This window comes from Hylobates moloch, unplaced genomic scaffold, assembly GCF_009828535.3.
Source record: "Hylobates moloch isolate HMO894 unplaced genomic scaffold, HMol_V3 SCAFFOLD_10, whole genome shotgun sequence".
NCBI lineage: Eukaryota > Metazoa > Chordata > Mammalia > Primates > Hylobatidae > Hylobates > Hylobates moloch.
In genome coordinates, this window is record NW_026652285.1 from 6119372 (window position 1) to 6145020 (window position 25649).

The 25649-nt window shown below is 38.1% G+C and overlaps 1 protein-coding gene across 3 annotated transcripts in view; it reads right to left on the minus strand.

Annotated features, from left to right (window-relative positions):
* USP32 (ubiquitin specific peptidase 32) overlaps window positions 1-25649 on the minus strand; it is a 236296-nt gene that overhangs the window by 17726 nt on the left and 192921 nt on the right. For all 3 annotated transcript variants that reach the window (XM_058445883.1, XM_058445884.1, XM_032162872.2), the window contains 12 exons: window positions 23409-23526; window positions 18395-18549; window positions 17368-17449; window positions 15794-15868; window positions 15148-15286; window positions 14785-14890; window positions 13141-13314; window positions 12425-12599; window positions 11830-11981; window positions 10774-10885; window positions 9191-9402; window positions 1991-2175 (listed from right to left, as the gene is read on the minus strand). In XM_058445883.1, coding sequence (XP_058301866.1) covers window positions 1991-2175; window positions 9191-9402; window positions 10774-10885; window positions 11830-11981; window positions 12425-12599; window positions 13141-13314; window positions 14785-14890; window positions 15148-15286; window positions 15794-15868; window positions 17368-17449; window positions 18395-18549; window positions 23409-23526 — 1685 coding nt within the window. The remainder of the gene's footprint in view (window positions 1-1990; window positions 2176-9190; window positions 9403-10773; window positions 10886-11829; window positions 11982-12424; window positions 12600-13140; window positions 13315-14784; window positions 14891-15147; window positions 15287-15793; window positions 15869-17367; window positions 17450-18394; window positions 18550-23408; window positions 23527-25649) is intronic.

A 25649-nucleotide genomic window follows, 5' to 3' on the forward strand; every position in this document is an offset into this window, starting at 1 on the left:
CCAAAAAAGAAAAGAAGTCAGCCTGGATTCCTCTTTCCCTATACTCCACATCCAATTCATTAGCAAGTCCTGGGAAAAGTCCTCGTCTAGAAGCTCTTTAATTCAATTACTTCACTTCAAATTTAATCTTGTCCAACTTTCATCTTTACTAAACACAACATTCATTAACTAAACTGCTTATCTATTATTTGCAGTTTTCCTTTAGGATTTATTTAAATCTTAAAATAAATACTTTAAATAATTATTTATTTAAATAACTTATTTTGGCCGGGCGCGATGGCTCATGCCTGTAATCCCAGCTCTTTGGGAGGCTGAAGCAGGCAGATCACTTGAGGTCAGGAGTTTGAGACCAGCCTGGCCAACATGGTGAAACTCTGTCTGTACTAAAAATACAAAAATCAGCCAGGCGTGGTGGTGGGCACCTGTAATCCCAGCTACTCGGGAGACTGAGGCAGAAGAATCGCTTGAACCTGGGAGGTGGAGGTTGCGTTGAGCCGAGATCGCGCCACTGCACTCCAGCCTGGGTGACAGAGCGAGACTCTGTCTCAAAAAAATACAAAATAAATAAATAACTTATTTAAGTAAAGATTTATTTAAATCTTTAAATTTAAATCTGCCCAGGTGTGATGGCTCACACCTGTAATACCAGTACTTTGGGAGGCCGAGATAGGTGGATCACTTGAGGCCAGGAGTTCGAGACCAGCCTGGCCAACATGGTGAAACCCTGTCTCTACTAAAAATACAAAAATTAGCTGGGTGTGGTGGCTCACGCCTGTAATCCCAGCTACTCAGGTGTCTGAGGCATGAGAATCACTTGAACCTGGAGGCGGAGTTTGCAGTGAACCAAAATCACACCACTGCACTCCAGCCTGGGTGACAAATTAAGAATCTGTCTAAAAAAAAAAAAAAAAAAAAAAGATGTATTTATCCTAAGCCCTACCCTAATCATCAAAAGACCGCATATCATAACAAATAAGTAAAGAACTTTTTTTAGTTACCATAAAACAGAACTCTCATTTGTACCATGATGGCAAGAAAATGATCTACAGGCCGGGTGCGGTGGCTCACACCTATAATCCCAGCACTTTGGGAGGCTGAGGCAGGTGGATCACCTGAGGTTAGAAGTCTGAGACCAGCCTGACCGACATGGAGAAACCCCATCTCTACCAAAAAAACAAAATTAGCCAGGCATGGTGGTGCATGCCTGTAATCCCACCTACTCGGGAGGCTGAGGCAGGAGAATTGTTTGAACCCAGGAGGTGGAGGCTACAGTAAGCCAGGATCGTGCCATTGCACTCCAACCTGGGCAACAAGAACAAAACTCTGTCATAAAGGAAAAAAAAAAAAAAAAAGAAAAGAAAATGATCTACAATTTGATTGAGATTAAAAATAAGACATCATCACAATCCCCAAAATTATTCAGAGTAAATGCATTTACTAATCAAATAGAACAGTGGTAGGAAAAAGGGAAAGAAAACAGAAAATGTTAATTACTTTTATCTAGATTTATGAAATTACTTCACATTAAAATGACATGGTAAGGGAAAAAGAAAAAAGAATGACATGGTATGGAAATAATCCAACAGAATTATTTTTTGTATCATGAGACTTTTCAGAGTTCATGTATGCAGTCACTCTCATTCTGAATTTCAGAGGACTGAGATTATACAAATTTCCTGGTGAATTCATACTCTCTACTTTTGCAACACAGAAGACAAGGATATTACTTGAAGCATTAGCTGGACAAATCCAGGTAAAAGATTAGAGAATGGAAGGATTATTAGACACTAGAATGTTTGGCAAAAGGAAGCTGTATCATCTCTCCTACTCCAAATAGCAAACCAAATGGTTGAATTGTATGCTCTCTGAGTGGTTCTTCCAAGAGTGATTAACTTGACATAGGCTGGGTCCTATCAGCCACATAGAATTCATATAAATTATTTTTCTAGAGTTTGGAAACCACAGGTTTAGATGGATCCCCTGAACTCACCAATCCTGGGCATGATTACTAGCTTCCTGAGGTGGGAGTGGGCTCGCTAACCGGGATACTTGAATCCAAACCGCATCATATAGGTCTTTCTTCCGGGTATGCACAGTACATGGAACAATCAATGGCATTCCAAAGAGGCTGGGGCGATTCTTCTGAGATGACAGGAAATACAGTTCTGTCCTCATCTGTTTGCACAAACAAGAGAATAGAGAGTTGAGAAGACAGGCCTCTGATTCCTCCCTTTAGTTCTTCTAAATACCTGCCAATGACAGGCATTATCACCATTTCAAATCAGTCACTATCACATTCTTCTCTATATTTATAAAACCATCTTTATTGACACAAAGAGAATGGCTACAGTGGAGTCATTAAAAGGGCTGAGGTATTGCCAGTTTTAGAATTGTTGCCTATTCTATCAAATTTGGGTTTCAGCAATTAATATATTCAAACCACTGTTTTCTCTGATAAACATTTCTCACATACACTGAATCACATGTAAAAACTAGTAATAGCTTCATAGCTAAAGGCTTTTAAACAATTAAGACTCTTTCTTTCTCCAGAAAATATGCCAGTAAGCTGGGTGTGGTGGCTCACGCCTGTAATCCCAGCACTTTGGAAGGCTGAGGCAAGAGGATCCCTTGAGCCCAAGAGTTTGAGATCAGAATAGGCAATGTAGGGAGACCCTATCTCTATAAAGAAATAAATACAACTAGCTGGGCATGGTGGCATGTGTCTGTAGTCCCAGCTATACAGGAGGCTGAGGTGGGAGGATTGCTTGAGTCTGGCAAGTTGAGGGTACAGTGAGCTGTGATCATGCCATTACATTCCAGCCTGGAAGGTAGAGTGAGACCTGTCTCAAAAAAGAAAAAGAAATGAAAAGATGCCAGTGGGGGAAAAAAAAAAAGACTCTCTCAACTATAGTTTTCTAGGGATAAGCTGTTGATAGTGATTGTTGCAGTGGCAATTCCCAAAGTTTTGGAGATTTGTGAAACATAGTAATTCTATTTTGTAACAAGCTTATCCACCTTCCTAAAAGCAGTTAAGTGATTTTAATCATTTTTTTTTGTTTTTTAAATACAGGATAGATAAAAGTAAGGTAAAATTTTTAAAAATTTGCTTTGAGTATGTTAAAGAGATATTTATGATATTCCTTAATATAGAGATACTGCACAGAATTATCCTGGAAATGGCTGTTTAATAAACATTTAGTATAATGGAATGGTTGGTGGGAGTTCAAGGTTATCTAAAGCTGTTGAATCTTTGAACATTTAATTCCCTAAGAAGTTTGGTATTTATTGAGTAGTTAGAAAAGGTAAATCAACAACTTATCAACTCACTAGGGGTTAAGTTAGCTAGTTTCTAAGTAAAAAGACCCTTCTTTATTCAGATTATTAAGCATTTTATTTTGCCATTTTCATTTAAGCTTAAATACATAATTTTAAGACCCTATTTCATATGTTACTATTATTGTAAGACCCAGAGAAATCCAGACAGAGTTCAGTACAAATATTTTATAAAATTTTAAAACATAGCTAAACCCACACAATTTTCATCCTCTCATTAAGGAACTTCTCCTAGTGCCCTAGGGCCCATGCTTTCTCAGTTACTACTGAGATAAATTCTACTCCCAGTTATTAACATGGTTAGAAACTTCAAGCCAGGGCCAGGTGCAGTGGCTCATGCCTGTAATTCCAGCACTTCAGAAGGCCGAGGCGGGTGGATCATGAGGTCAGGAGTTCGAGACCAGCCTGGCCAATATGGTGAAACCCTGTCTCTACTAAAAATACAAAAATTATCTGGGCATGGTGGCAGGCACCTGTAGTCCCAGCTACTCGGGAGGCGGAGGCAGGAGAATCACTTGAACCCAGGAGGCAGAGTACAGTGAGCCGAGATCGTGCCATTGCACTCCAGCCTGGGCGACAACAGCAAGACTCTGTCTCAACAAAAAAAAAAAAAAAAAAAAAAACGAAACTTGAAGCCAAGGGCTACTAATGCAGAGAAAAATAAAAATCAGAGGTAAAAGGGTACATTTCTGGCTGGATGCGGTGGCTCACACCTGTAATTCCAGCACTTTGGGAGGCCAAGGTGGGTGGATCACCTGAGGTCGGGAGTTCAAGACCAGCCTGACCAACATAGAGAAACCCTGTCTCTACTAAAAATACAAAATTAGCCGGGCGTGGTGCTGCATGCCTGTAATCCCAGCTACTCAGGAGGCTGAGGCAGGAGAATCACTTGAATACAGGAGGCGGAGGTTGCAGTGAGTTGAGATTGTGCCACTGCACTCCTGCCTGGGCAACAAGAGCGAAACTCCATTGCAAAAAAAAAAAAAAAAAAAAGTACATTTCAAATAATTATCACAAAGCAACTAGCTTTCCATTTCACTGAGTTTAAGAAACAGAATAAGTGAGCACTCAAAAGCCTCCCATTTGCTTCCTCCAAATCCCAAAGTCTCCCTTCCTCACAAAGGTAACTATTACTCTAAATGTTACAGTAATCACTTTCTTGCTTTTCTTTACAGTTTTATATCCTATGCAGAAGTAAACACTAGATTTCATTTTCCCTGTTTTAAAAGTTTTTATATTTATAAATAGAATTACTTAATTCATTTTTTTTTGTTTGTTTTTTGTTTTTTGAAACAGGGTCTAGCTCTGTCATCTAGGCTGGAGCGTAGTGGTGTGATCTCAGCTCGCTGCAACCTCCACCTTCTGGGCTTCAGAGATTCTCTTGCCTCAGCCTCCCGAGTAGCTGGGACTACAGGTGTGTGGCACCACGCCGGCTAATTTCTGTATTTTCTGTAGAGATGGGGTTTCACCATGTTGCCCAGGCTGGTCTTCAACTCTTGGGCTCAAGCAATCGGCTCACCTCAGCCTCCCAAAATGCTGAGATTACAGGTGTGAGCCACTGTGCCTAGCCTAATTCTTTTGTGTCTGGCTTCTTTCCATCAACATTAGGTTTACGAGATTTATTTATACTGGATATAACTACAAATCCATTCATTTTCATTCCTGTATAATGTTCCATTATCTTAATATATCTCAACTTCCCAATCCCTTCTCAACTAATGGACATGTAATGTTTTCATTTTGGGGCTACTATAGATAATGGTACTATGAATATTCTTATACACATCTCCTGGTACACATGTCTTCTGGGTGGATACCTACAGGTAGAACTGCTTATCTTTAACTAGAAAATTGTATTCCAAAGTAGTTGTATTAATTTATATTCTCATCAGCATGGTATGAGAGTTCCTGTTGCTCTACTTAGCAACTCTGTCAGTCTGTTTAATTTTACCTGTTCAGGTGAGTGCACTGATATCATCATATAGTTTTAGTTTACATTTCACGGATTACTAGTGTCGTTGATCCCTTTTTTTTTTTTTTTTTTTTTTGAGACGGAATCTCGCTCTGTTGCCCAGGCTGGAATGCAACGGCGTAATCTTGGCCCATTGCAACCTCTGCCTCTGGGGTTCAAGCAATTCTCCTGCCTCAGCCTCCTGAGTAGCTGGGACTACATGTGCCCACCATCACGCCCAGTTAATTTTTGTATTTTTAGTAGAGATGGAGTTTCACCATATTGGCCAGGCTGGTCTTGAACTCCTGACCTTGTGATCCATCCGTCTCGGCCTCTCAAAGTGCTGGGATTATAGGCGTGAGCCACCGCACCCGGCCAAGTTATCAATTTTAATGAAGTTCAATTTAATCTTTTCTATGAGTAGTGTCAGGAAATGTATTCACCATTATTATCTTCCAAGGGCAGTTTCATTGCTTTGCTTTCAAATTTAGCTCTATAGAACACCTGGAATTGTGATGAAAGGTAGGTGCCAAGTTTCGTATGGATATCTAATTGTCCCAGCACCACTTGCTGAGAAAACTATCTTCCTTTCATCACTCTGCAATGTTATCTTTGTTATATATCAGGTGTTCATACATTTGTGAACTGGTTTCTGGGCTCTCTATTCTATCCCAATGGTCTACTTGTCTTTTCTTGCACCAATATGACATTAAGTATCATATCTTTGTGAAATAAATCTTGATATCTGGATGATATCCAATCTTGATGATATCCTCATATCTTATTCTTCTTCAAGAGTATCTTGGTTATTCCTGGTGCTTTGTATTTCGACATATGAGAATCAGCTTATCAACTCACACACCACACACACACACACACACACACACACATGCAGACTTTGCATTTTTATTGGGATTGTGCATTAAGTCATCTGTAGATTAGTTTGTAGAGAACTGGTATCTTAAAATATTGAGTCTTCTAATCCATAAACATGGTTTATTCCTTCTAATATTTAAGTCTTCTTTAATTTCTATCAATATTTTATTTTCTATATAAATGTCTTATGTGTCATTTTTAAAGTTTATTCCTAGGTACTTAATTTTTTCTCAGCATTTAATTTTTTTGATACTAAGATAAATAATATCTGTAGTTGAGTTGAATGGTGGCCCCTAAACAGTATATCCATATATCCATGTTCTAACCCCTGGAACCAGTAAATGTGACCTAATTTGGTAAAAGGATGTTTGTAGATATAATTAAGTTGAGGATGTCAAGATGAGATCATCCTGGATTATCTAGGTGGGCCCTAAATTCAATGATAAGTATCCTTATCAGAGAAAGACAGAGAGGAGAAGGCCATATGAAGAGGCAGGGATTGCAGTTATGCAGTCACAAGCCAAAGAATTCCTAGAGCCACCAGAGGTTAGAAGAGACAAGAAAGTATTCTCTCCTAGAACCTTTGGAGGAAGCCCCCACCCTACTGAAACCTTAGTTTCAGACTTCTGGCCTCCAGAAGGTGAAAGAATAAATTTCTGGGCCGGGTGCAGTAGCTCACACCTGTAAACCCAGCACTTTGGGAGGCCGAGGCAGGCAGATCACGAGGTCAGATCAAGACCATCCTGGCCAACATGGTGAAACCCCATCTCTACTAAAAATACAAAAATTAGCCAGGCATGGCGGCGTGCGCCTGTAGTACCAGCTACTCGGAAGGCTGAGGCAAGAGAATTGCTTGAACCCAGGAGGCGGAGGCTGCAGTGAGCAGAAATCGCGCCACACTGCACTCCAGCCTGGGCGACAGAGCGAGACTCTGTCAAAAAAACAAAAAAGAATATATTTCAGTTGTTTAAAGCCACCAAATTTATGGTAATTTGTTGTAACAGTCCTAAGAAACCAATACAGTACCTTTTTTACAATTTCATTTTCTCTTGTTGCTGCTATACAATCAATTTACTTGATCTAGAAGCCCTGCTTTCCTTTATTTTATTTATTTATTTATTTATTTATTTATTTATTTATTTATTTATTTATTTTTAGACGGAGTTTCACTCTTGTCGCCCAGGCTGGAGTGCAATGGCACGATCTCGGCTCACTGCAACCTCCGCCTCCTGGGTTCAAGCGAGTCTCCTGCCTCAGCCTCCTGAGTAGCTGGAACTACAGGCGTGTGCCACCATGCCTGGCTGACTGTTGTACTTTTAATAGAGACGGGGTTTCACCGTCTTGGCCAGGCTGGTCTCGAACTCATGACCTCATGATCCACCCGCCTCGGCCTCCCAAAGTGCTGGGATTACAGGCGTGAGCCACTGCGCCCGGCCTTTCCTTTCCTTTATAAAATCAGGACACTAAAGTCCAAAGAGCTCAATCAGCTATCTAGTGGCAGAATTAGAACTAAAACATAGGTTGCTAAATTCCTAGTTCAGTGCCCTTTCTACTCTACCAAGTTGCCACTATACCCGAAGACTACCTCTTTAACAATTATCCACTGACCACAGTTTTCAAACCTTCCTTTTTTACGAAAGAGTCAACCTTTAATGCAACAGTGATATATTAGACTATCAAGAGAGGAATTATGCACAACTTGATTTTGCCCAAGAACATTCTTGTGTCCTCTAAGAAAAAAAAAAAAAAAAAACCCAACCCCAAAACAAAAAACTTTTCCGAAGCCATCCGTATTTATGTGGCAGTGAAGATATACATACCTACATAAACACACAGGAAACATAAATTTTGTGTGTGCTGGTTTTTGTTTTTTTCTAATTTTTTTTAGAGACAAGGTCTCACTTATTGCCCAGGTTGGAGTGGAGTGGTTATTTACAGGTGTGAGCATCATAGCATATTATAGCTTCAAAATCCTGTCCTCAAGGGATCCTCCTGAACATGTCTGGCTTAGGAGATACTTTTTTTTTTTTTTTTGAGACAAAGTCTCACTCTACCACCCAGGCTGGATTGCTGTGGCGCAATCTTCGCTCACTGCAACCTCTGCCTCTTGGTTCAAGCAATACTCCTGCCTCAGCATCTCGAGTAGCTGAAATTACAGGCGCACGCCACCATGCCTAGCTAATTTTTTTATTTTTAGTAGAGATGGGGTTTCACCACATTGGCCAGGCTGTTCTCGAACTCCTGACCTCAGGTGATCCCCCTGCTTCAGCCTCCCAAAGTGCTGGGGAGTACAGGTGTGAGCCACCGCACCCGACCATTTTCTTTCTTTCTTTCTTTCCTTTTTCTTTTCTTTTTTTTTTTTTTTTTGAGACAGGGTCTTGCCCAGGCTGGAATGCAGTGGTGCAAGCAAGCATGGCTCACTGCAGCTTTGACCTCCTAGTTTCAAGTGATTCTCCTGCCTCAGCCTCCAGAGTAGTTGAGACTATAGGCACACACCATCATGGCTGCTTAGTTAAAAAAAAAAAAAAATTTTTTTTTTTTTTTTTTTTTTGGAAGAGATGAGGTCTCACTATGTTGCCCAGGCTAGCCTTGAACTCCTGAGCTAAGGTGATCCTCCTGCTTCAGCCTCCCAAAGTGTTGAGATTACAGGCGTGAGCCACTGCACCCGGCCAGGAGACACAAATTTTTAAAGAAAGTAGTAACTCAGATGTACTGACTATCCTGTTGCCTCTTAATATACGGATGAGGAATGTCATTTCATACATTAGCCATCATAAGTAATACTAAATAACTCCTGGCTCTGATCACTTATATTAGCATATATAATACATTAAAAATGCATTCATAGCAACAGATTTTGAGGACAGGATAAAAAAGTAAAAAAATAAAATTTGTAAAATTATTAAATTTTAAAAAATTAAAAGAAAAAAGAGAAGAAAATGCATTCAATGATGTTGCAAAGACAGAAAATGGCTATTTCACAAATGACACTAGCAAGACTGGCAGTGAGTTGCCTAACATTTAACTAACCATTTTTCGGTGGACTGCAATGATGTAACCTGTAAAGGGGCTGTCAGGAAGAGATGGCATGTGACCATTAACCATTCCATTTGTGAGGTTCTTCTCAGTTCCACATGGCACAACAGTGTTTGGCATTCCATTGGGGATGAATATTGGTCGGGGTAGGTCCCCATTGGTAGTTAGGGTGAACATTCCATTTGTAGATGGCGAAGAGGAGAAATCTACAAATTCAAAGATAAGTACAGCATCATAAGCTTGTGGTATTTTCATCTTTGCTCTTTTCTCAAGTATCCTGAGGACCAGAGACAGTGTAATCTCTTAACACAGGGCAGGGAGAAATCAGAGTATAAATAATTCTAGATTTATCGGAAGACTTCAATTTTCCAGTTTTACTTCCCTAACTCACACTTTTGACCAAATGAAAAGGAAAGTAACTGCTGGAAACTATTAAGCAGAATTTTTGCAGAAACCTATATAAGCACCATGTTGTAGCACACAAACAGTTCTACTACTTGTTTTCTTTTCCTTCTCTTCGCCTTTGAAGACATTGTCCAATACAGTAACCTCTACCCAGATGTTGCATTTAAAATTTAAATTAGGCTGGATGAGGCAGCTCACATTTGTAGTCCTAGCACTTTGGGGGGCTGAGGTAGCAGATCCCTTGAGCCCAGGAGCTAGTGACCAGCCTGGGCAACATGTTGAAAACCCATCTCTACAAAAGATACACCATAGCTGGGCATGGTGGTACATGTTTGTAGTCCCAGCTACTTGGGAGGCTGAGGTGGGAGGATTGCTTCAGCCCATAAGGCAGAGGCTGCAGTGAGCCAAGATGATGCCACTGCCCTCCAGGCTGGGTGACAGAGTGAGACTGTTTCTCAAAATAAATAAATTAAATAAAATAAAAATTAAAAATGCATTATTCTCAGTCACACTAGCCACATCTCGAGCGCTTAACAGTCCACATGACTGGTGGATACTGTATTGGATGGCAAAGATCACAGAAGTTTCCACCATTGCAGAATTCTATTGGACAGTGATGCTCTAAATTAAAACTAAAATTAGATCATCCACCAACTCACCGTCGGGACTATCTACCTACTACATGTCAATGAGGGGAGCCTCATAAAGCCCTTTATAGTTGGGGAATTAGCCTAATTAACCTAATTGTAAGTAATATAAAGAATAGACAAAGCATACTAGTGGCTAAAAGGACTCAGTGAGTGACCACATTAAATTACATATAATATTGGATTTCTTTCCAGCTATATCTATTGTTTATATTTTCTGGTAGTATGTTCCTCTCACACTAGCTGTTGCCATGTTAGTATTAGATAAAAGTTCCAAGAGATCTGAATTCCAAGAGTATATTAGCTAACGACTACCTAACTAAAGGTAACTAACTGAAGTCACTTGGGTTCTCTAAATTTTAGGTTTCTCATCTAAACAATATGGAATAATCAGTAAGGTTTCCCCCTTGGGTTCCAAAATTCTTCTGCTATAATATCCTCAGCATGAACAAATATAAAAAAGATGACAACTCAGACAAATATTTAAAGGTGCAATCATGAGAAGGAGTTCTAGTTCTATCTTACCTGTCTGTGTTGGACTAGAAGCTGAAATTGGAGACGCAGGGACAGGAATTTCAAATGCACACAAAAATCCACTCACTGAGAGTCGTACTTTTTGGTTGTCCTGAGGAAAGTTCTACAGAAACAGCAGCAAGATGAGAAGGGGGAGATGTTTCAGGAGATGTTTCAGATAAAATGGAAAAGTTCTCTCTCTAACATACTTCAGAAGAATGTCTTAGGTGCTTTCATCCGTAAAACCAACGAGATGATTGAATAATTTTTCAACTACATAAAGGATGAATGCTTGATAAAAACAACGGAAAACTGACCTCAATTTTCGAACTATTATCTCTTTTCACAGGAAGAAGTGTGTCGTATATGACTGACTTCTTCAGTTTTGTCCGTTTCAGGGATCTAAATTCCAACCCTGAGAGACTCCATTTTTGCATTTCATATTAAGAAATTGTCAATGAGGTGGGAGTGTGTTCAGAAATCCCAAAGATGAATATAAATAATACCAGTTGCAGGAGCTTAATTTAGAGCACGCAATATATTTATTAGATTATTTGTTTCCCCAGCTGGTATGTAGAAAGACATGATTGATGTCAATTTGTCTTTACTCTTAATTTCTTAGTGTGTTAAAAGACCAAGTATATATATTCATAAATACTAAAAACACACATTCATAAATACATAAAATACTTTAACCTAGGAAGAATTCTAGTAACAGTGGTAATATAGAAGAGCTGTCAAGTGTAATAGCAGCAGTCTTTGGTAATAGCAGCAGTCTTTGGTGGAAACCTATACTATAGTGACACAGCTAGAACACTCCATATAGGTAGCCTTACGTATTTCCCTTCTTCAAAAATACCACCATCAGTATTATCCCTTTATTCTGGTAGAAAACTCTTAAGTTTCTGGGTTGGAAAACTTGGCATTTTTTGTTGTTGTTGTTGTTCAGTTTTCATTATGTTTTAGTATCTCTCTTGGTCACATAACCTAACAACTGATCATAATAATTGAGAAAAATGTCATCTTTGAAGGATAGAATCAAAAGTTTCTTAGAGTAGTTAACATTACCTTTATGTTGGAACCATGTACTTCTGCTAGAAGGATTTGTTCTGAATTAAGTCCACAGAGATCACTCAGCTGTTTTTTTAAACCTGTGTACTTTTCATCCATATTCAGTCTTAGTCCATACCGTACAGGGGTAGTACCATCTAACTTAATCACTAGTAAAGAGAAAAGATCTTTTATCGGTAAAATGCAGGTTTCATTGAAAGTCTTAAATGCTGTGTACAGATATATCTGACCTGTAAATATAATAGCAAATATTTCAGCCTAGAATTTTTATTTTATGTGTAAACACTAAAACAGATGGTACTTAGGGACAATATTAGGTGAAATCAGTATTTTTTTGGTATTCATCTGACATAAAAGTATGAGTGGCTTTGCAGGGTTTTAAAGAGAGTTGCTGGCATATTTGAAACCAAAAAAACATGCCCCAATCTACATCTTTCAAACCTCAAGTCATGCCTAAAATTAGGTTGCTCAGTTATAATATGCTGACTACCAGTCTTTATTTGTAAGCAAATAACTATGCTTACAAATTCAGGCTATTTAAATAAAGTAAATTTAATGGAGTCAAGTAATTTTTCAGAACTTTGTGACGTACCTGTTATTTCTAAGTGCATATAACTGTCCATTGGTAGTGGCAAAGACAAAAAATTGAAAGGGTCAAATCGGACACTTATATGCCCACATGTCTTGCATTTTACTTGAGATCTTAGCTGCCCATGGAACAAATCCACAACAATTGATCTATTTCTTCTTAGATGGTTGTCCCAGGCCTTGCAATAAAAAAGGTAAGAATTTTATCTCAAAATCCAAAAGACAGGCATTTCTATATAAATTCAAAGAAACTAGTTAAATATATTGGATTTAAATGTAAAGAATATAATCCTTACTCTTCATTTAACATAAAATATTAAATTGAGATGGAAAATCCTATTTTTCATTTGTTCTTATCAAGGTAACAATGGTAAATATTAAAGTTATTTGTCCATTAACAAGTATAAAGCATGCCTATAGGTCACTGTATGCATTACTTTAGCAATTATGGGGACTCTTTAAATTCCACTGGATAATTATTCCTACATCCAGTCCCATAAAGTTTACAAGGTGAAATGGCAACAGTTTTCTGTTTTCATTAAAGGTATTTTTGTTTTGGCATTATTGCCTAAGAATGAAGCATAGAAATAGAAATTCCTTCATTTTTGCCGTAAAGTTCTGATCTCAGAATAGTTTAGTTTGCATTTAAGTTGTGCTACATGTATCTGAGGCCAGAACATTTTATCTATTGCTTACATTAGAAACTCAAAACTGACAAACCTCTGCAGCTACTTCCCAGTCTGGTCGCCCATCACTGTCCTTCAGTTCCACATATGGCTTTTCATGGACTCGGTTAAGATCTTCATGAAGACCATCCAAGAGAAAAGCCAGAAGTTCTTGGGAGTCTTGTTGCTGAAACCCATTAAACCTGGGAGCATATTTTGCTATGGTCCACTACAAATATAAGAGAAGTCACAGTCATTATTTCCTACCCATAAAATTTGGAATGAATATGTCCTATAATCCAATCAGAGCCATTGTAAGAAAATAAATAGTATAGTACTTAGTCTGCCTCTATTTCAACAAATATATTTTGGATAACCATGAAATCTTTTGAATCTTAATGTCAAATGACCCCCACCCCCAAAAAAAAGAAGTATTTTGGCCAATACTGTGCAATACTGTGTCCTCAGTTCAGTATCATGTAAGCAAACTGTTCTTCAGGCACACAGATGTTATTTAAGACAGAAATATTAAAACAGCATTTGCTCACATTGAAAGACATCCTGTTCTATAATGTTTTACACATTTTTATATGCATATAAAATATGTATATTTTACAGGTACATAATATATACATAACATATGCATAAAATAATGTGTATATAATAATACATAACATGTATAAAATAATATCTGTATATATTATTTTATATAATGTAATGTTGTCTTCAACAATTACATTTTCTGGTATTGTTGCATCCTAACTTTTATTAACTGCATTATATCATAGAATTATTTAGAGGATATAAATTAATTAGAATAGTGCCTGGCAAGAGGTAAGTAGTCAAATGTGTAGCTATTATAGTTAATAATTTGTAATATAAAAAGCTTTTGCTTTGTATTTAAATAAAAATAATGAATAATCCTAACCACTAAAATCTACTACATCTGATATTAATATAAAACTTATATTCATTAGTTTCATTCATTCATCCTTCTACTTTTTTTTTTCATTTTGGAGACAGAGTCTTAGTCTGTTGCACAGGCTGGAGTACAGTGGTGCGATCTTGGCTCATTGCAAACACCACCTCCCAGGTTCAAGTATTTCTCGTGCCTCAGCCTCCCAAGTAGCTGGGATTACAAGCATGCACCACTATGCCCAGCTAATTTTTTTTAGTAGAGAGAGGGTTTCGCCATGTTGTCCAGGCTGGTCTTGAACTCCTGGCCTCAAGTGATCCACCCACCTCGGCCTCCCAAAGTGCTGAGATTACAGGCGTGAGCCCCTACATCCAGCCTACTTCTTTGTATTCTACAGATAGAACTATCTTAGTTATGTTGAAAATGTATTGGATTGGATGTAATTAGTAAGACTCTGAGGTCCACCTTGTAGTTAGAATACTGCTAATAGTGAAGTATTACCAAAAAAGGTTTACTCTTCATATAAGATGTTTGACAAATTAGTAAAATGAATGACATCCCGAATTTAGAGTGTACCTTTGGTCTTTATCCTACCCACTACATATACAGTAGTATTTTGCATATATTTAAACAAGCAAAAGAATTTGGCCTCTTGTTTATACCAAGTGAAGGATCCAAAAACATTTATTAAGCTAAAAGGCTAAACACAAAAAACAAGTAGAGAAAAATGATTAAACAACTATTTAGGAATTAAATACTTTTATATTATTTTAACCTGCTTACCCGAAGCTTTAATGGGGCAACATTCTTCTGAGTTCCACTCCAAAGTTCCTGTACTAAATCACCATAGCATTTAGCCATATGCCCCTTCATACCAATGGGATTTGTCCTAGAAGTTTGAGAGGAAAATTTGTTGCCAAAGATTCTCATAAGTCACAATCATGTGGGCACAAAAATGCCTAGCATCTCACATCAAAATATCTTTTCTTATTGAAACAAGAGATGTATTCCTTGGCCTATTTCATATTAAATAGGGAAAATAAGATAAAATCTTTCTCCCGCAGGGTGAAAAAAGAGGAAATTTAGGTGACATTGGGTTTATATCAAAGTCACAGGTTAAGAGGCCAGTGACTCAAGAAAGATTACCTGTTGAGTTCATAAAGATGTCTCCCTGAGATAAAATACTGTGTCAGTGGCTGTGTGTTACTAACACACTGGATGCTTGAGTTCATGAAGCATGTGTTTCCCAGGTTGCTTAGACCTGTGGCTCCCTTTTCTGTAGGAACTGGAACAAACAATATGAGAACCAAAGCTTAGCTGTAGTAATATACCATGGCACAAACAGTTACTTATATTCAATGAAAAGATTTTTTATAACTCTCATAATCAGCTAAATGGTGGTAATAATTCTCTAGCAGGTCTTTGAAATGCCAGAGAAAGCTTTTCATGGAGTGTCTGGCAACAGTGATGATCCATGCTCATTTGTAACCCAGAAGCAGCAATTATTCTTTTTAATTGCTATGATTTTTCAAAATAATTCAAACAATTCTTCTTCTAGTATGTCTTTTAAAACACATAAATTATTTAATTGCAGAGTTAGAAAGAAATTTAGAAAATAATTTGATGGTGGGTTTGCCAACACCAAATGCTGCTTCAGGAAAAAATAAAAGAAGAAGGCCCTAATTACTTTTGAACTAGAAAACCAAAAGTTGTTAGCACTTTAATAGTTGAGAGAAGAAAAAAAAAAATACATTTAAAATAATCTCTTTAAAAAATAATACCGGAGACTTACCCTTGTGTCTATCTATTTTACTACTATTTGCTATAAAAGACATCTCCTCAGGCCAACTCATATCTTTGTTGCGAACTGGAAGGACAGATAGGAATGTGTTAATTTCTTATCTATCTAATTTACACCCACTCGATTGCTTCTTCTTTTTTTTTTAAAAGACATCTTATTCCTAAATCAGAAGTTTTAAAATCTGGTTAATTTTAGTACATGCATTGCTTAACAATGGGGTTACATTCTGAGAAATACATCATTAGGTGATTTTGTTTTTGTGTGAACATCACGGAATGTACCTACACAAACCTAGGCTATGTATGGTATAGACTGTTGCTCCTTGGCTACAAACCTGTACAGTATGTTACTGTATTGAATACTGTAGGCAACTGTGACACAATGGTAAGTATTTGTGTATCTAAACATGTTAGAACATAGAAAAGGTATAACTAAAAATACACTATTATAATCTTATGGGACCACTGCTGTATACAGGTCTTTTGTTGACAAACATCTTTATGCAGCACATGCCTGTAATTGGCTCTAAAACCATTCCTATTCTTCATATTGAGGATTTTAAAGTCACTTGGTTTGAATAATCTTTTCCCTCAATTACCTACTTGAAGTAAAATTATACTCAACCACTAACAGAAGTAATTAAAGTTCAGAAACAATGGAATTTCTTATACTTAAAACATTAGAAATTATAATTCTTTCTTAAATTGTAACAACTGTCAGAGTAATTTATTCCTTTTCTTTTTTTTTTTTTTTTTTTTTTTTTGAGACAGTCTGGCTTTGTCCCCCAGGTTGGAGGTTGGAGTGCAGTGACGTGATCTTGAGTCACTGCAACCTCCGCCTCCTGGGCTTGACTGATTCTCGTGCCTCAGCTTCCTGAGTAGCTGGGACTACAGGCACGTGCCACCACACCCAGCTAACTTTTGTATTTTTAGCAGAGACAGATTTCACCATGTCGACCAGGCTGGTCTGGAACTCCTGACCTCAAGTGATCCACCCGTCTCAGCCTCCCAAAGTGCTGGGACTGCAGGCGTGAGCCACTGTGCCCGGTCTATTCATTTTAATACAAAGGCAGCTAACAACGTTGCCACAAAACTTGATGGGAAAAGATACACTTAAAAAGTTTTTAATGGCATGTGCATGCCAGTGTGTAAATCTATGAATATACAAGTAGTTCTGTCAGTGAGTAGCCAATTCTGATGACTAATGAAAGCCTGTGCTACTAACTATGCAAGAAAATTGTTCTCTTTACTCAAAGCAGCAACTTGAAAATTTTAAGGAACTATAAATTTGTAAACTGAATTCACTTGTTTTTATCTACCCATCCTTTGTCAGTCAATGACTAAAAACAGAATATTTTCCCTTTAAAGCAATCTAAATTGTATGGTAGGATTACATAAGAGTTCAAAGGGTTTTCTTTTTCTTTTTTTTCCAAAGGGTTTCTTTATCATAAAAACATAATGATCAAATAATAGTTGTCTTGGAGAAAATTATAAAATGGGTTATTAGTAACTCTTTAAATTCTTCCCCTTGAAAATTTAATACAGACGCATGCTTCCATCTTGTACCTTCAATTACCAGGTGTTGTTCATCCTGGATTTTCAAATATTCCAGTTGATGATCCTCATCATCCAGAAGAGTAAGGTAGTTCTGTGTAAGGAGAAGGAAATGTTTTTGTTATTTGGTTAGTAAACTTGAAACAAATACAGAGATAAAAATGAGTAACAATTTAAAAAAAACTTCTTTGTAGTTACATAATTTATATCACAAATATCTGGCCTACTATAGTTATTCATAAATATTTATAACAGGTGGCAGTATGAGAGAAAGACAATGTATATTTCATAAGCATTATCTTTCTCTTTTTTAAAATTTCAATAGGTTTTTGGGGAACAGGTGGTGTTTGGTTACATGAATAAGTTTTTCTTCTTTTTAAAGATGGAATCTGGCTCTGTTGCCCAGGCTGGGGTGTGGTGGTGCTATCTCGGCTCACTGCAACCTCCGCCTCTGGGTTCAAGCAATTATCCTGCCTCAGCCTTCTGAGTAGCTGAGACTACAGGCTCACGCCGCCACGCCCAACTAATTTTTGTATTTTTAATAGAGACAAGGTTTCACCACGTTGGCCAGACTGGTCTCAAACTCCTGACCTCTGGTGCTCCAGCCGCCTTGGCCTCCCAAAGTGATGGGATTACAGGCCTGAGCCACTGTGCTCGGCCACACCATTAGTTTATAATGTAACATATGATCTTTGTAACACGTAATCTTTATATGTAACAAAAATCTTTGAAAGATGGTACTGTCCATGGTGATCAATTGCTATTATGGATCTCAGAGACAAATATTACAAGTATACATATAGTAACTTAAAAGATGAACTTTTCAATGATATCCTAGACATGGCTTTTAGCATAATTACTATAGGCAAAATCCCCATACTCATGAAATATGATTTAACACTTAATCAGCCTTGTGCTCTTTGGCAACGTATGTACTAAAATTGGAACAATACAAAGAAGTTTAGCAAATTTCTTTTACTATTTCAAATTAAACAAATACCAACAATCAGGCTCTCCATGACTCTGAGATGCCTCTTACCTCACTGTTGTATAGCCACAGACGCATATCTTCCTCTTTAATGCGCAGCCTTTGAGATAGATATTCGTGAATTTCCTTGATGGTCTGCATTCGACTAAAACAGCCTGTATAGGCTAATACCCGCTTTAAAGGTGCATTCGGAGAAGGTACATTTCCTATGGTTACAGTAATCACAGTAAGAAAAAAGGCAGATGTGAAAAAGAAGCACCCCTCTCAGCAATGGGGACCATACTGTTTTAGGAAATAATAATGAGAAATGAGAATTACAGGTGTAATAATTTTATAAATGAAGAGTACCAAAAAGCTTTAAAATGTAGGCAGGAGACCCAAGTTCTTTTTGTTTGTTTGTTTGTTTTTAATAGATGGAGTCTTGTTATGTTGCCAGACTAGAGGGCGGTGCTGTGATTTTGGCTCACTGCAGCCTCTACCTCCAGGGCTCAAGCAATCCTCCCACCTCAGCCTCCTGAGTAGCTGGTACTACAGGTGCACGCCACCACATCTGGCTAATTTTTGTACATTTTTGGGTAGAGACAGGGTCTTGGCCATGTTGCCCTGGCTGGTCTCTAACTCCTGGGCTCAAGCGATCCACCTGCCTCGGCTTCCCAAAGTGCTGGGATCACAGGCGTGAGCCACCAAGCCCAGCCTTCCAGGTGTTTTAAAGTGAGTCCAAAGCCTCAACTCTGAAAAGATGAGCAAAGGCCCAAGGCCCAAGGTCCAAATAATTGGCAATATTTGGATACCAAGAAGAGTAGGAACATGCCAGAAAACAATTGATATTGATATCTGGCTGCACTCAGCTGAGTCACAGTCAATAGCAAAATGAAATAAAACTCAATGCAAAAAAAAATTAAGACAGTTAAAAAACAAAACAAAAACAAAACTCAGTGGAGGAGATAAAATGAGATGGGATTTGAATCCCACAGATAGATAATTGGATTCACCTGGTCCACTTTCCTAAACTTTCTTTGAATCACTAATCCCATCACTCTCAGTCATTAAGTAGCTCAATTATCTGGCACAGTGGTACAACGGCACCAGAAAGCATATGTATATCTATTACATATCAGTTAAAAAAAAGAGAATTTGATGTAAAATTCTAAATAGGTATAGACTCTACATAGCCAAACAGAGTTTATTATTATCATTATTTGAGATAAGGTCTCATTCTGTTGCTCAGGCTGTAGTGCGGTGCAGCAATCATGGCTCACTGCAGGCTCAACCTCCCTCATTCAAGTGATCCTCGCACTTTAGCTTCCCAAGTAGAGACAGGGTTGCTCTAGGTTGCCCAGGCTGGCCTTGAACTCCAGGGTTCAGGGAATCCTCTCACCTTGGCCCCCCAAAGTTCTGGGATTACAAACTGAGATTACAAGTGTGTGAGCTACCACACTTGGTCAAAACAGAGTTTCAAATTGAAGCCAAGAAGTTTCCCATAGCCAAATAAATAAGTGCCCAATAAGGAAAAAAAAATCATATTAGCCTGTCCACCCAGTAAGATGACGACAGACATGACCTTAATTCTTGAAGGGCTAAAGGTAGAAACGAGAAGAGTAGTAATACAGGGGAAAAGAGTAAAGAGTGAAGGAAGAATATATCAAGTCTCACTACATACTTCAAAAGAGGAGGGGTATGAAATGACAAGAGATTATGGAAATCAAAGAGAGGTGGCGAAAAAAAAAAAAAATCATTAAACCCTGGTTAACTATTCTGCCAAAAATCTAGACGAAACTGTGGCTTAAAATAGTCTTCTCTGCTGAGGCTGTATTTTATTGAGCAACCCAACTTAAAAATATAAACTTATCAATATAATGTACATTCCAAATAATTTTCTACCCATTCAATCATGAGTTAGCTTTTTTCTTCCTGAAACATGCTTTTAGTGAGTCTTCCCCACTAAATAAAGCTGAGAAAATATGTGCATCATCTACTTTTTTAGAACTTCAGAAAAGGAATTCCCTCACCTAAGGTAGGCTAAAAAGTCACCTAAAAAACAATGACTTCTATAGACTTGTCTGTAGAAAAGGCTACATTTAAGTAATTGTATGTAAGAAGGTTTGAATACTTGTCACTTCAAAAGGAATAAAAGAGCCTAGTAAACAGCTGTAATAAATTGAGTATTTGAGAAAGATGAACATTATGTTATGGCAGAACAGAACCCCACCCATGATCAGTTTTTAAACACATAGCAAGCAAATCTTTTACAATCAGCAAGCAAAGGATAATCTCTAAATGAAAACAAAAGAGCAAATTTCTCCAATTATACATTTTAGGATTAGTTGTAAGATTACAGCAAGAAAGCATATTTTTATAAATTTTAAAATGATTAATGATTGATTTCACAACTAATTAGCAAGGAATAAAATTTCAAATTAAAACCAAATTTGGAGCATCTGAAATATGCAGTTCTAGGATTCAGAAGCATACAGAAGTATAGTATTCAAGTCAATCTCTATTGTCCTAAGCCACAATATGAAACTTTGAGTTTTAGAAAGTTTTTATAGCATAGCTCATTAAGCAGGCAGCCACTTGTTATACATACTTTTGTGCTTTTGAATAGCACCAACAAATCTAGTGGAATTTATAGAAGCAGCAAAAATCTAGGATCAGCACAAGAGTTACAAAGAATACCTACTAAAAGCGCAACAACACATCTTGCTTCTCATGTTATCTTTCTTTTATATATTTTTTTGAGACAGAGTCTCGCTCTATCGCCCAGGCTAGAGTGCAGTGGTGCGATCTCGGCTCACTGCAACCTCTGCCTCCTGGGTTCAAGCAGTTCTCATGCATCACCCTCCCAAATAGCTGGGATTACAGGCACCTGCCACCACACCTGGCTAATTTTTGTATTTTTAGTAAAGATGGGGTTTCGCCATGTTGACCAGGTTGGTCTCGAACTCCTGACCTATGGTGATTCACCAGCCTCAGCCTCCCAAAGTGCTGGGATTACAGGCATGAGTCACTGCACCTCATGTTATCTTTCAAAGAGAATTGAAAAAGTTGTAATGGGTGCCATGGAAGCAAGGCTAATCCTTCTAATGGAAAATTAAATCAAGAATGTTTCATAAAGGTTCTATCTCACTGTTCCTTTTTTAAAAAATGATTTCCTTCACTTTTTATTTTTTTTAAGAGACAAGCTCTTGCTCTGTTACCCAGGCTGGAGTATGGTGGCACAATCATAGCTCACCACAGCCTTGAACTCCTGGGCTTAAGAGATCTTCCCACCTCAGCCTCTTGAGTAGCTGAGACTACAGGACACACCACTGTGCCCAGCTAATTAAAAAATTTTTTTGTACAGACAGGATCTTACTATGTTGCCCAGGCTGGTCTCAAACTCCTGGCTTCAAATGATCCTCCTCCCCAGCCTCCCAAACTGTTGGGATTACAGGCATCAGCCACCATGCCCGGCCTGACTGTTCTTTGATTTTGCTGCTTTCCCCAAAGACAAAGTTTGTTAGGCAGGGGCCAATGCTTTGCTATAATTATTACGAAACACTATTGAAAAAATTCTTACCAAACAGGCCGAGGTGGATGGATCACGAGGTCATGAGATTGAGACCATCCTGGCTAACACGGTGAAAACCCGTCTCTATTAAAAATGCAAAAAATTAGCCAGGCGTGGTGGTGGGCACCTGTAGTCCCAGCTACTGGGGAGGCTGAGGCAGGAGAATGGCGTGAATCTGGGAGGCAGAGCTTGCAGTGAGCCGAGATTGGGCCACTGCACTCCAGCCTGGGCGACAGAGCAAGACTCCATCTCAAAAAAAAAAGTAAAATAAAAAAAAAAGAATCGTCATCTATTATATGAATATAACCTTTAATGAAGATACAAAACTAACTGTTCAATTTCAAAGGAGAGCAAGTACTTATTTTGGTTGGGGTTTAGAGGTAGTTCTTGCACACTAAGTTATTTTAATTATAATAACATGCTGGTATTGTTAACATAGTCTGAGAATTTGTATAAATGGTTGCTCATTATTATTAATATTATTTTTTGAGACAGAGTCTCACTCCGTCACCCAGGCTGGAGTGCAACGGTGTGATCTTGGCTCACTGCAACCTCCACCTCCTGGGTTCAAGCGATTCTCTTGCCCCAGCCTCCCAAGTAGCTGAAATTACAGCACCACCACGCCCAGCTAATTTTTGTATTTTTAGTAGAGACAGGGTTCATGTTGGCCGGGCTGGTCTTGAAACTCCTGACCTCAAGTAATCTGCCCACCTCGGCCTCCCAAGTTGTGGGATTACAGGCATGAGCCACCATGCTCAGCTTATTATTTCTTTACTGCTGAAGAATAATTTCAAATATTTGCAAAGCAAAAGCACAGAGCAAGTCTTGCCCATCAATAAAGTTTATAGAGAAATGAAAGGGGAACTTTTTGCATGTTATACATTAAAATGGGAACTACTTTATATGTCATTTTGATAGGCTTGATGTTTTTTCAAAGCAAATATATCACTTTAATCTTCAAAAATATCCCTTTTGCTCTGTACTCTCTGTCTCTTATATAAAGCCTCTTTAGATCAAGCATGAGAAATGTATCATGTTTTGCCAAAAACCAAACAACAGCAAAAACCTTAAAAAACAAAAAAGATGATAGTATAAAAGGAATTGCTTTTTACAAATTTGAGTGGAGTTGAAAAGACCAATGACTGGTATACTACTACTTAGTCTAGTAACAATTTACAATGGCTTGTCTCAAAGACATAAAGCATGTAAAATCTATTTCTATTTATTTTCTTTGTAAGTAGAAAAGGAAACATCCCATCTCAGTTTGCTGTTGGGATTTTTGCTTCTACCCCTCATCTAGTCTTGTGCGTGACCATAGATCTAAGCCCTGTAAAAATTAATTACTGAGTCTATAGGAAAGCTGATGGGAACGTGTATCAATACAGTGGCACCAGACTTCGAGCAACGTAGTTTTCACCTTTTTTTTTTTTTTTTAAGGAAATATGTGGTATTCTTGCTGCATTCTTAAGTTACCTCTCGGTAAATGCTGAGGAAACATTCTCAGGCTCATCATACCCATATTCACCCAGATGTTAGACTGCTGTGTCCGAGTGGCAGGCTGCTGTCTCAGGAAGAGAAGATAGCGGGGAAATAATTCCAGCTCTGGGATGTCTGTCTTGCTGTTCTTGATAACCTATTGTTTTAAAAGATAAAAAGAGACCACTAAAAAAAGAAACACAACTCGCCATTTTAATCTAACTTCTGAGATTTATTTCTAAACCAAAATGTCCAACAAGTTCACTAGCTACAGTTCAGTAATTACTGAAATTCACACATTTAAGTTATACGGATCTGATTACTGTTAAATTCCTGCTCCGAAACCCATTTCCTAAGATTATAACTCCTTGTAGATATCTTCTCCCCTTTTATTTAAAAGCAAGTAACAACACTGAGGAAAAAAAAAACCTTTAAGTATTATCTATAATTCTACTACCCTCACACCATAAGTCTTTTCATTTTTACATATTTCATGTATATGACTGATATTTTAAGTACAAATTCATAAAAATTGAGTTACAAGTCAAAACTATGGAAGTATTCATTAGCTATATAGTCATGCTGCCATCTAAAGTTTAGCAATTTACACTACTGCCAGTAATGTATAAGTATACTACTCTCATAAAACCTTATCACTGGACATCATTTAAAAACATCCACATTTCGTTAATATGAAGAGTATTATAAATTGCTTAAATTTTAATTTTTGTACTAGTAGTGAGGATACAACTGTTCCCATATAAAAATTTACTATGTTCTACTTGCATAACCAGTCTGTTCACATATGTTTTGTCTATGATTTAAACAAAAAATTTGGATGTAAAAAAAACTCAAGATTTCACATTGTTGGAACAGGATTTTTAAGTAGTTTTAACCTGCTTACAAGCCCACAGACACAGAAAAACATTTAATTATCAAAATATTGTTGTAAGAGTAGTACATTATCAATTTCATGTTCTAAAAGGATAGGAGGGTTAACACTGAAACTCCTTTTTTTTTTTTTTTTTTTTTTTTTGAGACACAGTCTCTCTCTGTCGCCCAGGCTGGAGTGCAGTGGCCCGATCTCGGCTCACTGCAAGCTCTGCCTCCCGGGTTCTTGCCATTCTCCCACCTCAGCCTCCCAAGTAGCTGGGAATACAGGCGCCCGCCACCACACTCGGCTAATTTTGTTTTTGTATTTCTAGTAGAGACGGGGTTTCACTGTGTTAGCCAGGATGGTCTTGATCTCCTGACCTCGTGATCCGCCCGCCTCAGCCTCCCAAAGTGCTGGGATTACAGGCGTGAGCCACCGCGCCCAGCCAACACTGAAATTCTTGAAAACAGAAACTCTTACAGAGTCTTTTAAGTCTCAGGTGACTAGGCTTTATTTTCCTTTACTCTCATAACCAATATCTTCTGCAACAGAACTTTTTTTTTTTAGTATCAAGAGGGAGCAATAAAGAATCAAATAAAAACAACACTACAGGCCAGGTGCAGTGGCTCATGCTTGTAATACCAGCACTTTGGGAGGCCAAGGCAGAAGGACTGCTTGAGACCAGGAGTTCGAGACCAGCCTGGGCAACACAGCAAGATTCTGTCTCTTAAAAAAATTTAAAAATTAGCTGTTATGGTGTTGTGTGCCTGTAGTCTTAGCTATTGCGGAGGCTGAGGTGGGAATATTGTTCGAGCCCTGGAGCTTGAGGTTATTTTTCATAAACGTAATTATTAAGAACTCAAAATCAACATCAAAATTACATTAGTCTGTTTTATAACAGATTTTTACTCTTTTTAGAAGTTAACTTACCATATCTCATCTATACAAAACCTTCCTGGCATAAGGAAGTTTTAGCTTGGACATTATAAAAGGAATAATGTTTCTTTTTTTTTTTTTTTTTTTTTTTTGAGATGGAGTCTCGCTCTGTCACCCAGGCAGGAGTGCAATGGTGCAGTCTTGGCTCACTGCAACCTCTGCCTCCTGGGTTCAGATGATTCTCCTGCCTCAGCCTACTGAGGAGCTGGAACTACAGGCGCGTGCCACCACACCGGCTAATTTTTGTATTTTTATTAGACACGGGGTTTCACTATGTCGGCCAGGCTGGTCTCGAACTCCTGACCTCGTGATCTGCCTGCCTCAGCCTCCCAAAGTGCTGGGATTACAGGCGAAAGAGTGTTTCTTAATATACCAAAACAAATCTCACCAAAACATCTTGTTATATTTTACTGCATCAACAATGTAAAAACTGAGTGTCCAGAGTACCGAGTGCTGTTTACTGTGTAAGC